The 13,790-nt window shown below is 40.3% G+C and overlaps 1 protein-coding gene across 1 annotated transcript in view; it reads left to right on the top strand.

Annotated features, from left to right (window-relative positions):
- WWTR1 (WW domain containing transcription regulator 1) overlaps positions 1–4,319 on the top strand; it is a 179,962-nt gene extending 175,643 nt beyond the window's left edge. The window contains exon 6 of the mRNA XM_006895562.1: positions 4,135–4,319. Within this exon, the coding sequence (XP_006895624.1) occupies positions 4,135–4,319 (185 nt within the window). The remainder of the gene's footprint in view (positions 1–4,134) is intronic.
- The last annotated feature ends 9,471 nt before the right edge of the window (positions 4,320–13,790 follow it).

Raw genomic sequence — 13,790 nt, 5'->3', positions numbered from 1 at the left:
AATCTGTAGAAACACTCTCTAAAATAGGAAGGAACCTTGAGGTTACAGGTCTGGCTTGATCACACATATTTCAGAGTTACTGACTTTGAGCTTTCCTGATTTATAAAGAAGGAAAATAAAGCTTCAAAGAAAAAAAAATTTAAAAAAAATTACTATAAGACTGCAAGTTCCTCCGTGGAGAGATGCTGAGATTGTTAACTTTAATAAAGTTAATAATTTAATAATTCGTTTTCTCAGCTTCCATGTCTGAAAACAAAGGAGAGGAAATCTTCACAACAGAGAGCTTTCATTTGGACAAAAAAGCAGATACTGTTGAGATATTGAAACGTTAAGATGGAAATTCAGTGGAGATGAAGGTTGATAAAAAGGCTCTCAACTCTTAGCGTGTGGGGTTTTGTGATGAACATGAGCTCTGAAGGCCAAAGAGTTGCATTGCTCCCCTAAAGGCAAGCAGTTCAGATCCTCCCACGGCTCCATGGGAGACAGACGGCCCATGTCCTTCCATGCGATCTGTGCCTCTGCAAACCCGTTGGAGGGTCTGCGAGAGTCAGTTCTGCTGTGATGGCAATGTGACAACATTGATGCTAGATTATTCCATTCAGCTTAATTTTTTTCAAAGAACTGTCTAGCCTTGCTTTTACAATCCATAGCATTGTTCAAGGGTCGTCAGTAATTTATGAGTTGTGGAAAAGTCATTACACTTTTCTACCTCCCAAGTGCAAATTGCTTGTCTTCCTTTATCACTTCTAAAGATATGCATATTTACTCCTTGTGTATTTTAAGTAAAATTTTTAATCTTTATTTTTAAGGATTTGTTTTTATTACACAGCCTGATGTATGGGAGACTTTGTTTTAAACCTATGTAAACCAATATTACCCTTGTTGTTGTTGTTGATTGCCGTTGAGAACAACCCATAGCACCCCTATGAACAAAAGGCCTGAAGCCTTTCTATAACTATCGTCATTTATCAAAGTTCATAGCGTCTCCCAAGGCATGTTGTTTAGCAAGTGAATGCCACTCCTGTTTCTAGTCTTTTTTTCCCATATAACATTCAAAGCTGCCATTAAACATTACCATGGTAGATTTCATGCTAACATAACAGCCCGCCAGAGTATCTTAAAATCCTTACTCCACCAAAATGGTTATTAAAGAACTATTGCTTATTAAAGCACATTTCCTACCAAATACATCCAGCTAGGCTGGTAGAAAACAAAAACTCAATCTTTACTGGAGTTCCTGCTCTATTGAGGTTTATGTGCTTATAATCACAGTAGTAGGAAGGGAGGGGAGATCAACCAAAAGCACTTGCCCTGAATAGATTCCAGTTTGTATCTACCACGCAGGGTCAGATGGTACTGCCCATAGGATGAAGATTTCCAGGGTTATCAATCTTCATGCAAGTAGATTATTGCATCTTTCTCCTGGGAGCATTTGGTGGGTTTGAACTTCTCACCTTTTTGTTAGTAGATAGCTCTTTAACCATTGCACCACCAGGGCTCATGGAACAGAGACTCTAATGTCAGTTATTTGACCTACCAATAACAAATCACAATTGTGTGTATCATTGTTATTTTTTTCATTCATGTGTTTTATACATTCATTCATATACTTTGTGTTTCATAGAATTAATGTTTTTCCTCTCTTCCTTCTTCCACCCCCTTCTCCTCTTCCTCTTTCGAATAGTTCTATATGTTCTGTTCCTGCCATAGCCACACTGTTCTTCCATCAGTTCTTCCCAGGTTGGCATTCCCTTTTCCTGGGATTTTTTTCCCTCCCAGCATCGTGACCTTTGAAGGCACTTTTTTAAAGAAGTCTGTACACTTGTAGGACAAGATCTGGTGTTCACAGAGTTGCTATGAGTTTTAGTCAACTTGCCATCAAGTCGACAATGACCCGTAGTTGATCTTGGAGCTGCTTTTCAGAGGCAGATAATCGATCACAAGGAAGGAGCTTCCCCATCCTTCTCGCCCAGAGCAGCGGGTGAATTTGAACCACGTGCCTTTGGGATTGCAGCACAACTTCTTACAAGTAGGCCCCAGAGCTCCCTAACAACAACACTGTGAAATGCAATTTCACAAATTTGGTTTTAATTTTTTTTTTTTTAAATTGAACTTTGTGGTCAGTGCTCCTCAGTCTTTGAGGCTGATTTGTATCCCTTCTGAAAAATTGTTTGTGGCTGTTGAAATTAACTCCTTGTTCTTATATTGTGTAGTTAATAGGGCTTACATGCTTGGGATTTTTCTTTCTCTTAGAATATTTATTCAAAAATTTTTTGGTATTTTTATGTATGATTGCTTGTATGCATGAATGATACCTAGAGCATGTTTGTGCATTGTTGTTGTTATTGTTGTTGTGTACTGTGTCGAGGCAGAACCAACCCATAGCTGACCCTCCAGTGGGTTTTCAGAGACAGTTAATTGCACATGAGGAGATTGCCCATCCTTCTCCCGTGGTATATGTGCCTTAGACACAATATAGAAAGCCACTCAAATTCTTGAAAAAGAAACCCATTTTACAGTTGAGGAAACTGAGAAGTGTGTCTTGCAACACAGATATAAAGCTCATTTAACTAGCTTCAAATTTATTTTCTCCCATTCTGTTAACATGCAAAGAACATCTATTTTCCCCATGTGAAAATCCCATAACTTAAACTCTCTTTAGTGCAGTGTTTTCTAAACTATGCTTTTCAGAGCTCTAATTCATTAGAATATTAATAAAGTTATCTTAAGTAGAAATGGATAACTAAATAGTATAAGAAATGCTGAGTTAACTAAAAGAAACTCAGTGTCTTTCCTGTAGGACCCCCCAGAACCTTAGTGTGCTTGTATGCATTGTGATCCTCTGGGAGGTGTACATAGGGATGAGGGAGGAGTATGGAGAAGAGGTGGGTGGTGGAGAAGATGTGCGGGGTATAGAGAAGAGGTAGGGGTGTGGAGAAGGGGTGCGGGGTGTGGAGAAGAGAAGAAGGTTTGCAGGACCCACTTTCTCCAAGATTTTGAAAATGACATTTAGAGCTGGAGTTTTTAATAATATAGTGAGATTTGGACAATGACTAGGGAGGATAGAAGGAGAATTGATGCCTTTGAGCTGTGGTGCTGGAGAAGAGTATTAACTGTACCCTGGACTGCCAAGAAAACAAACAGATTCATCCCAGAGAGGCTTAAACCAGGCTGCTCCTTGGAGGCAAGGATTCTGGGGCTTCATCTGACATACTTTGGACATGTTGTAAAGAGGGACAGGTCCTTGCAGAGGGACATCATGCTTGGGAGGGTGGAGGGATGACGTAGGAAGGGAAGACCCTCTATGAGGTGGATTGATTCAGTGACTGGGGCAATCAGGATGGGTGTGTCAGAGGCAGTGCGACTGGCACAGGATAGATAGAGCAGGGTTTAGGGCTGTTGCACATAGGGTCGCTATGAGTCGTAAGTGACTCGATGGCACACAACAACAACAACAGTTGAAACAAATTCCTGCACTCTTGTCTTTGAAGATACAGATGATAATGTGGGTAGATAGAAGCTTCATGTTAAATCCTCGGATTACAGGTCTGTAACCAGGTCTCTATTGCAGGCAAGGCCTCATCACTTTTTCACCCCATAGGTCTTCACGGTCTGGGAAAGGCTCAGATTACACATAGGATTCACAATGCCTTCTGCATGCTCCCTTCCCATCTCCTGGAACTTGCCATGCTGGGCTTTTATAAAGGAATGGTCTATGGAAACAAGCCTAGGAAAGATTCTCCTCCCAGCTCTGTCTCCTATGAGTGCCAGCAGCCAACCAGAGACTGAAATTCACCACAGCGACAATTTTTTTGTTTGTTTTTCCAGACCTGTAGCAAATGTAATCTTCTGTTTAAATATAGGCATAGTGGAAGTAAACAGAAATGTGATATTGATATTTGAACTTCTCCTTTTTAAATCATTATTAATTTTAATGAAAATTCACAGAGACTTAGGATTTCCATTCATTCATTGTTGCACTTTTCTCCCTGCCCAACCTCCCCCGCCCACCGCCAGTTCGTGCTTCTCTTTGAAAAGTAAAATTCTTTCATTGCTACACAATCTCTGAACTTCTCCTTTTTTCAAGAACTGAAATAAAACAATTACCATCTCTTCCTTTTCACTCTCTTCCAGGAGAGAACGTGGCACAGGTCCCTATGAACATCAACCCCCAGCAGACTCGCTTCCCGGATTTTCTTGACTGTCTTCCGGCCACAAACGTTGACCTGGGAACGCTGGAATCTGAAGATCTAATCCCTCTCTTCAATGATGTGGAGTCGGCCCTGAACAAAAACGAGCCCTTTCTAACCTGGCTCTAATTGGTGCCACTGTAGCCTGGATGCAGCTGCGACCTGATCTTTCCTGAGTCTCATTTTCTTGGAAAAAGTGATGGGTCAGAGCTGGTCTGCAGGTGCACCTGGTTCTGCCTCCATGACTCTCGCTCTGTCTTTTCCTCAAGGCCAGTTAAATCATTGCCTAGATTCGGTTGCTAGTAATTCAAGTTCAAATTGCCAACATTCTATTTTCATTTCCTGCCAGCCTGCAGCCCTGTGGGCAGTCTTGTTTCTGCAGGATTGATTTTGCAGAATGACTGCCCCTTCTTTCCCTCTGCTGTGCCGTGACTAAGCTATATGACTGGTAGTTGAAATCTGTGAGTCACGTGATTACAAACCATTAAAACTGCTGACCACAGACAGTGATTTCTGATGAGTGGCTTGGTCCAGGAAATGTGTGCGCAAAACTAGGCCCAATTTGCCATTTCAAAAACCATATTAATGACAGTAGAGTGAGAAGCTTTAAGAAATATTTAACTTGAGCTTTAAAAAGCATTGCATGGATACGAACATTCTGCTGTTGGGAGAACAATGGAATTTTCAGTCTCTCCTGGCTCGGATAGCTCTTAGTGCTTGTCTTTTTCAGGGCCCAGACAGGCCTGTGGCAGCTTGGCCATCATCCTTCTCAAGCTGAGCATCTAAATAACAAGACCTCCGATGGGAGAGTAGGAGCTGCATTCACTGAAGTGTGAGGACTCACACTGCGTATCTTAAGAAAGACACCACTTTGGTACTAATTCTGAACATTTATCAAGCACAATTTCTTAAAAATTGCAACTAGGATTATTTTTTAAAAAAAACAAACAAGTGCAGCTTAGAATTTGTTGTGGACATTATAAAGCACTCTAATTTTGTAGCTTATGGCAAAAGACAGCCAAATATTTTTGATAAATCATGTGGCAAGTGTATTTTTGACTTTTGAAGTGCTTCTGTAACATTGGGACACCAGAGCTTTCTAGCCTGATGGTAACTGCAATAAGCAGTTGCTTTTTGAATTCTAAAGCCTGGCCATTTTGCTTCTTCTGGAGATTTCAAATGTTTGAAATGATCTTATCTATGAAACTGAAGGATGAGCAGATCTCTGACCAACATGTAAAAAATGCCCCTGGGGGCATAAGGTGGAGATTTGTGCCTCTGAATTCAGTGCAGACGGATCTCTAACTATACTGTCCTGACCTTGTTGGCTGCAGTTGGTCTGACAAGGCCTGAAATATGTACTCAATACCTCTTATATAACCAAGGATGCTGTTTGAACAGCTTTGAAGGACTGAGGAAGCATCAATTCACCTGGACTGCAGCCCTCCTGCCATGCCAATGAAGTCCTCCATTGCTTAATTTTTTTTCCAACTGACATTATTTATAACCTATGAATTTAATATTTTTAAAAAATGCATTGTTTTGGAAGACATTAATAATTCAGGTCTCTGAGAGGAACAATTTTATTTCCAAGGGGGTTTATTTGGGGACACGGATCTTCAGTATGACTATAGATATGCAAAATACCTTTAATAGGGTTGGGAAGAAGGCAAGTGAAAAGGTCAGAGATGAAGTAGTGAAGTTAAGGGATGTAGTTAGAAGGCTGCTAGTTGGGAAATGAAGTTAGAAAAGCCACAGTCCCCGCAAAGCAAAACAGCGGAAGGTGCCAGAAAGAACAAACGCCACCATTTCCCACTATGGCCTTTATCCCCAAAGACTCTGCTGTAGAAACAAAGAAGGCTTCGGTGCACTTTATGTGGGAGGAGAAGGGTGGGATTGGCCTTGTCCTGCACGCGTTGTTGCTGGACACATAGTGGGTGACAGCGTGAGTCTGTTGTGACTTCCAGTAATGAAGTGATTTCTCTTTCCTGAAGGGCCCCAGGCTTTCGGGGTTTAAAGGATCCCCCTCCTTTCTCTCTAAACCCTCTGCAACCGATGACGTAGATCTCTGTGTTGCTACAGAATTGACGGGAGCGCTGTTCTTTTTCTTCTTTATTAGCAATAATCGCAGAGAACTGTACATTCTTTCTGAGGGAAAAAAAATCCGCAAAACCAACAAGGGACCTAACAAAACTGAGCAGTGTTACTGTATTTTTTAAGAAATATTTTTATAGATGCATTTTCAGGTTTTTAAACACAAGAAACAGATACTCTTTTTTTTAAAACGAAAATGTAGTTAAAACATGGATGATTTTTGCATTGCTGATTTTTAGAAGTAATTCTCTAAAAGGCTGATGGAATTATAAAATACTAGATGATTTTTTTCTAGTGAAGTTATTTAGAACTTTTATTCATGAACATCAATTATTTTTCAAAAATAAACCATAGACCTTGACTATATGTTTACTATTAGATAAAGCCAGATATACTACTTTTTATTTGTGTTTTAAAGCTATAAGGTATGGACTTTGTCAAAGAACACTAAATCTAGAAACTGAAGTAAGGTTTCTTAATGGTTATTTCCTGTAGAGCAAGTAAAAAATTCCCTGAGGAAGCCACAGTATGGTGCTATTTATATTACATTTCTTATTGTAAAGCAACTACCATGGTTATCTAGTCCTTTTATTCCTATATGAATCAATAAACTTCCTCTTTTTTTAAATGATTTTTGCCATAGAAAAGGAATTAGAAAGTGAAGTTGGAAAATAATTTCAGAGATCTTTCTTTGAAGGTTTTGGTTCCCATATTTAAAAAAAAAAAAAAAGAAGATATATTTTCTTGAAGTATATACATTGTCAATATCTATTTGTAGTTCTGTTACGTCTGAATAATTCAGACAGTATTTCACCATATAATTTAGGATTTTTTCCTTCACTGGTTATGCCACATTTAGAAGCACACAAAACACACAAAAAATTGAATGTGCTGGAGGTTGCATGTCAACACCTTGCTTTAAGACTTCTTTATAGAAGAAGATGACCTGGCGGGAGAAAAGTAGTGTTCTCATGATGTAATTAGAAAGTAATTTCTGCAAGTGCAACTTTTATGGAGGAGAACAAAAAAGTTTTTTAAAAAGGGAACTGTCAATTCAATTGCGAAAATGGGTGGTTGACCGAGACCATTTCCCTAACACACTACATCATTTATGTGCTAGTACTTTAACTTTTGAAATATGACATATGTGTGTTGATTTTTTAATTTAGAATGCTATGCATACAGAAAGAATGGCACCAAATCAGATCAAATCATTTTACCTGGAGATTGTTATTGATTTTTACTTACGTGATTCTGTATAATAAAAAGAAATACAATTGTATTTCCACTTAGAGTCTTGTCTCTTCACTACTTGTGTGTGCCCCTTGCTCTGAGAGTGTTGGGATTGTAGAGAGACTTATGCAACCCTCTGGCAGACAATGAAGGAAATAAAATTCTATAGGCAAACATTTTTTTTGGGGGGGGGCGCTCAAATACCTGATCTTCAACATTGTAAATACCAAAAGAATTCTGATTTTGCCTTTATTTGGAGTAGTCTAGAGAGGTTTGTTAAAGGTATATATATATATTTGAAGAGTGAGGAGGACCTGATGCACCTCTTTTTATCAAAGATTATTACAGTGTGGACTGCCCCTTATCAAAAGGAAAGTAAAAATCCTCATAACTAGTCTTCCTTGAATGTATGTGGATAGTATCCTATCACTCACAGTATCTTTCAGGAGAGATCGTGAAACGGCTTTTTTTGTAACAATGAAAGTGACACCATTTCTCTTCAATTTTTCATTCTCAGATCATATGTTGCCTGATTCAAATGGTCAATACCAGTCCATCTCAGCTCTAGTGCCCACAATGTCAATCTTCATGAGTACATTTAATTCTTTTACGACTTCTAATTCTCCTAGAGTCATACTTCATTTTTTTCCCTGTATTTCAATTAGTAATGGATGTTAGCAATTGCATCTCAGGGTTGGGCTGTTTTTGTTTGTTTGTTTGTTTGTTTTGGTGCCTTCCAATCTAAAGGAGTTCATTTCCAGCACAATATCCAATAATGTCCCTCTAACATTCCCTCATTCTACGTAGCGTTTTCAAGGGTCTATTAGTTTTTCTTCTTTTTATCTTATTTATTTTAACGGAGTGAAAGTTTACAACATATACTGGGTTTTCATGCAATCATTCATATACATTTTGTTTTGTAACAAAGTATAAGACCCACAAGGTCTTATTACTGTGAAGCTTATCTTTTTTATTTTTTTTACCATTTTTTAACTGATATTTTAATGAAGTTTATAAAGAACTTGGGTTTCCAGTCATTCATTGTTGCACATTTTTCTCCCTACCCTCACCCCCAATCACTTAAGGATCTATTATTTCAAAAGGTCTGTCCTGTTTGCTGGATGGCCAGGCCTGTCTCAGTTTGGAAGCTCCTATAAACCCATCCACCATGGATGACTCTACTGGTATCTGAAAGACTAATGGCATTGCTCCCAGCATGCAGCAACATGCAAGTTTTCACAGTACAGCAAACTGACAGACAAGTTCATTAGAGCAAATTATAAAAAGGCATGTTCAGCTCTTGTAGCTTAGTGGTACAGGATTTGTGCCACTAACCCAAAGGTGAGTTGTTCAAATCTACCAGCTGTTTCTTGGGAGAATGATGAGCAATCTTCTGTGTGATTTACTGCCTCTGAAAACCCACTAGAGGGGTAGCTGTGAGTTGGTTCTACTTCTAAGGAACACAATAACAACACATACAAAGTAGAAAGTAAACAGCAATGCACAAGCCACCCCTTCACACAACAAACTGACAGAGGAGTGTTATAAGAACAAACTATAAAACAAGCAAGCATGTAACTATAAAAAAAACCCAACAAACCATGCATGTTATGAGACAGTGTATCTGCCAGCCCAGCAAAAGGCTGGAGTTGAGCTGCCTACTCAGCTCAGAATTTCTGCTTGTCTGATGTCTCAAGATGTATCTAGGATGTGTCTAGGAGCTGTGGAACACTGAGCCTGGGACAGTTTTGACTGGCCTTAGAGGAGCCTAGGCTAGTCTGCCCTGCTAGAGATGGTGGCTATCAGCCCAGGGGTGGTTCAGTCAGAGTATTCAGCCAGAACTGGTTGGTGTAAAGAGAGTCTATCACTATGGATTTGGGATGTCCCAAGGTGGCCAAGGAGTGTGTCTGGTAAAACTGAAAGAGAGGAAGTGCTTGGCAATAGCCAGCCAGTCTTGAAAGGTGGAAGGTCAAAGAAATTGAGGAAGATCCAGTGACACAGTGACTGCAACAATAGTTTAAGTACGGCTGAGACTGCGACAAGGGTGCATGATAGGACAAACTTCCAATCCATCATATTGACATCAGATTTCTGTAAGATTTTCATTTCTTCTGCATTAACAAGTGTGTTTTTTGTTGTCACAAGAAAAACATTACTAGAAGGAGTTCTTTGGTTCTTAGTGTGTTGTGAGGGTGGATTTTTTGGTCTAGAGTTCTGTACCTCTCAGGGGCATGATACCTCTGTCCACTTAGCAAAACGTTAGATGTGAACACCCTTTGTAGCAGCGTCCAGCTAAGCAAAGGGAAGACCTGCCGCTGGGAACAACACATCAACATTACTGGGTCTTCAGCTTCGTTCTCCTTTTTAAAATTTAATTGCTTTTAAAGTAAAATGTGCTCATTGGTGGGAGGCCAGCATGTAACACTTTTTTTTTTAAAAAAAGTTCTCCATCTCCTAAATCTCAGACTTTATAGGAAATATTTAGATATTTATCGACAACAACAATATAGAGAGAGTTCAGTTGGCCTAGTGGACAGAAAGTGATGTTACCAAGCCAAAGGCGGGTGATTTTAATCTGCACCATCAGGCCTGGTTTAAATTGGTTTTGGTTAAACATTCTTCTAAGTGGTATAGCCCTGGTCTGTCCATTTGCTGTACACAGGTAGCTCGTGGTTGCTCTGAGGCTGAACACCATGACACTGATGTGCCAAATGCAATAGTAGTTACCCATGGTGGACAGTGTTTGCTGGTGCTCCCCAATTAAAATGAGCTTGGGAGCAGGAATCACATCCACTTCCGAAATAGCTTGCCTTCAGGAATTCTATGAACGTGGAGAAACAATGAGAATTATACAAGTTTTCAAGTCTTTCACTCATAGGGTCGCTATGAGTTGTCTATGACTCGATGGCATTTAACAACAACAAACAGCATAGTATAAGCTAGATTTTTTTTGTCTTAAATAGAAAAGGCAAGAACAACAAAACAGTACATTTCAATTGCATCCTTTAGCTTGAAGAGGGGTTTTTCCCCTCTTAGAAATAACAATTATGTTACTATTAATTATTGTGCATTTGCTACATGACAAGCACTGTCCTAAACGTAATGCATATATAATGGACTATATCCAAGATCCTATTTCAGTAATAATAGTCTCACTTAGTGGAAGCAAATACTCAGGTTCAGAGAAACTGGCTCGTACAAGGTTAACACGACAAGAAGCAAATACATCCACTATCCATCCCATGGCGTCTCTCTGTCAGTACTTCTGGTTGATACATTATTCTTTTTAATAGTGAATAAAATTCCCCTCCACAGACACCCCTTGTTGGTAGACATTTGGTTATATTGAATTTTCTCTTTTATGAGCAATGTTGCAGTAAACAACCAGTATTTGTGTGACTGTGGCTGGAGTGAAAATTCCTAACAAATCTCTACATCAAAAGGTGTGTGCCATTTGAAATTTTAGTTGTTGTTGTTATGTGCTTGCGACTCATAGAGACCCTATGTATAAGAACCCGAAACCCTGCTCTATCCTGTGCCAATCTCACTGTCTCTGACACACCTACTCCCATTACTCCAATCACTGAATCAATCCACCTCATCCAGGGTCTTCCTCTCTTGCACTGCCCCTCCACCCTCCCAAATACGATGTCTCTCTCTGAGGAATGGTCCCTCTTTGCAACATGCCCAAAGTATGTCAGACGAAGCCTCAGAATCCTTGCCTCCAAGGAGCAGTCTGGCTTCACCCTCTCCAGGGAAAACCACAGTATATTCAACACTCTTTCCCAGCACCACAGCTCAAAGGCATCAGTTCTCTCTATCATCCGCAATCATTTCCAGCTCTCCAATGCATAGCACATTATTGCAAAGAGTATGGCCCAGTTCAGGCACACCTTAGTCTCCAGCCTGACGTCCTTGCTCTTCAGTACTTTGGAGAGGTCCCTGGCAGCTGACTTTCCCAGTGCAATTCATCTCTTGATTTCCTGGCTGCTGTTACCTAGAGTGTTGACTGTGGAGCCAAGTAAATTAAAACTGTTAACTAGATGTGTCAAACAGTCTTTCTGTAAACTATCATCCTAAATTATACTCCCAGCAAAAACATTTGCAAAGGTCCAATTCATCATTGCCAATCTAGAGTTGAGTATTGTTTTAAAAGAGAAAAACAGTTACTACCGAGTAGAGTCCAACTTTTGGCAAGCCTGTGTGCAGTAGTTCAGGCTGCTAACCAAAAGCTCAGAGGTTCAAATCCAGCAACTGCTTCATAGGAGAAAGATGGACACTGTTTTCTTATAAAGATTTATACCCTCAGAAACCCAATGGAGGGTCACTATGAATTGGAATCAACTTGATGTCAATGTGATATGTATCAGAGAACTAACTGTAGGCACAAGGTCTTCCAAGGCTGAATGTTTTGAAGTGTATTTCCAGGCCCTTCTTCCAAGGCACCTCTCGGAGGACTTGCACCACTGGCTTCACCAACAGCAAGGACGTGAACATTTGTACCACTCAGACACTTGATCTGGGTATTACCTAACCCTTAAGTCTTAGCAAATAGGTAAGGTGAGTTAACAGTTGGAATCTGAATGTCCTGACTAAACAGTTATATTGAATTTTCTGTTCACAATATTACTGCTTTTAGGGAGTTGGATCCACCGTTAGGCTAAAAATCAAAATGGAGGTTGAAGCTCAACTCAGAAATTCAAATGTCAGGACTTTTCCCAAAACCAAAACTCAGATATTCCCATATCAGGACTTTTCCCAAAACCAGAAAGTCGCAGAAACTTAATGCACCAATGAGCTACTGCAAAATCAACCCCCTAAAGGAGATAACACACTTGCAAAAGCCCCATATACAGTGCTACTGCTATTGCTGTCAATAAACTTTGAGAAATTTTTTTTTAATTATTTTTGTGTGAGTGTACCGTCAAATCAGATCTGACTGGTACAGGAGGAGATTGCCCCTCCTTCCCCGGCAGAGCATCTGGTGGATTCGAACCGTGCACCTCTGGGATTGTAGTTGCAGCTTCTTGCCACTAGGCCACCAGAGCTCTCCTAAACTTTGAGAAATTTTTATACCTCAATGTGTTCTTGTCTTCGATCTGAAACTTTTCATCCGCAACCAGGACACTTGGGACCAGCAGTCAGGAAATCAGGAGACATATGGACTGGAAAAGTCTGTAGCCAATGTCCTCTCCAAATTGTTGAGGAGCAATGGTGTCTGAGGACCAAGGTGTGCCTGATTCAGTCCATGGTTTTTTCATTCACTTGCTACGCATCTGAGAGCTGGACAATGAGTAAGGATGACAGAAGAAGAACTGATGCCTCTGAGCTGTGGTGTTGGAGAAGAGTCCTTATTATCATCCCCTCCTTTGAACTGCCAAAAGAATACAGGTATGTCTTGGAGAAGGTGCAGGCACAGTGCTCCTTGGAGGCAAAGTTGATAAAGTTTCGTCTCACATACTTTGGGCATGTGGCTAGAAAAGGCTATTCCTTGAGAAGGACCTCATGCTTAGGGTAGAGGAATGGTGAGGGAGAAGAAGACCCTCAACCAAGTGGATCGAAGTAGTGACTACAGCAATAGGCATGAGTGTGTCAAAGATTGTGAGGATGCCACAAGACAGGACAGGCTTCAGTTCTGCTGTTTATAAGGGTCTCTGTGAGGGATAGTTGATATCATCTAACAACAACAATGAAAAGTGGCCTTCTGGGTAGGGAGGTGTGAATCCACCAGGTATTCACAGGGAAAGGATGGGCAATCTCCTTCTGCATGATTTACAGCCTCTGAAAACTTGCTGGAGGGTCAGCTATGAATCGGTTCCCAGTTGACAGCAGTGCTTTTTGAGTTAGTGGATGATGTCTGTTTTATCCTCAGATCACTTTAGATTCTTCTCTCTCTCTCTCTCTCTCACACACACACACACAGAGGTTTCTTCTCAATTTAGCATGGTGGGTTTTTTCCTCCAACAACTAAAAAGAACCTGTTCCTCTTAGGTTTGCTGGAGTCATTTTGCCCATACAGAGAGCCAGAAAAAGAAGACTCTTCTCTCAGCACCGCTTTTACCCAATAACAGCTGTTCCTGAATCTTGAGAAGAATGGGAATCCCTGCACATTTGATTGCACTTATGCAAAACCTGAAACTGAAAATGACTGGAACAGCAAACACATCAGCAGAGACCTGCCAGAAGTCCAGGCTGGGTTTAGAAGGAGTCGTGGTACTAGGGACATTGTAGCTGATGGATCTTAGCTGAAAGCAGGGAATACCAGAGGAACGT

Source organism: Elephantulus edwardii, unplaced genomic scaffold, assembly GCF_000299155.1.
Source record: "Elephantulus edwardii isolate Elephantulus edwardi_28Jun2011 unplaced genomic scaffold, EleEdw1.0 scaffold00169, whole genome shotgun sequence".
NCBI lineage: Eukaryota > Metazoa > Chordata > Mammalia > Macroscelidea > Macroscelididae > Elephantulus > Elephantulus edwardii.
This window is presented reverse-complemented; position numbering and strand designations above follow the sequence as displayed.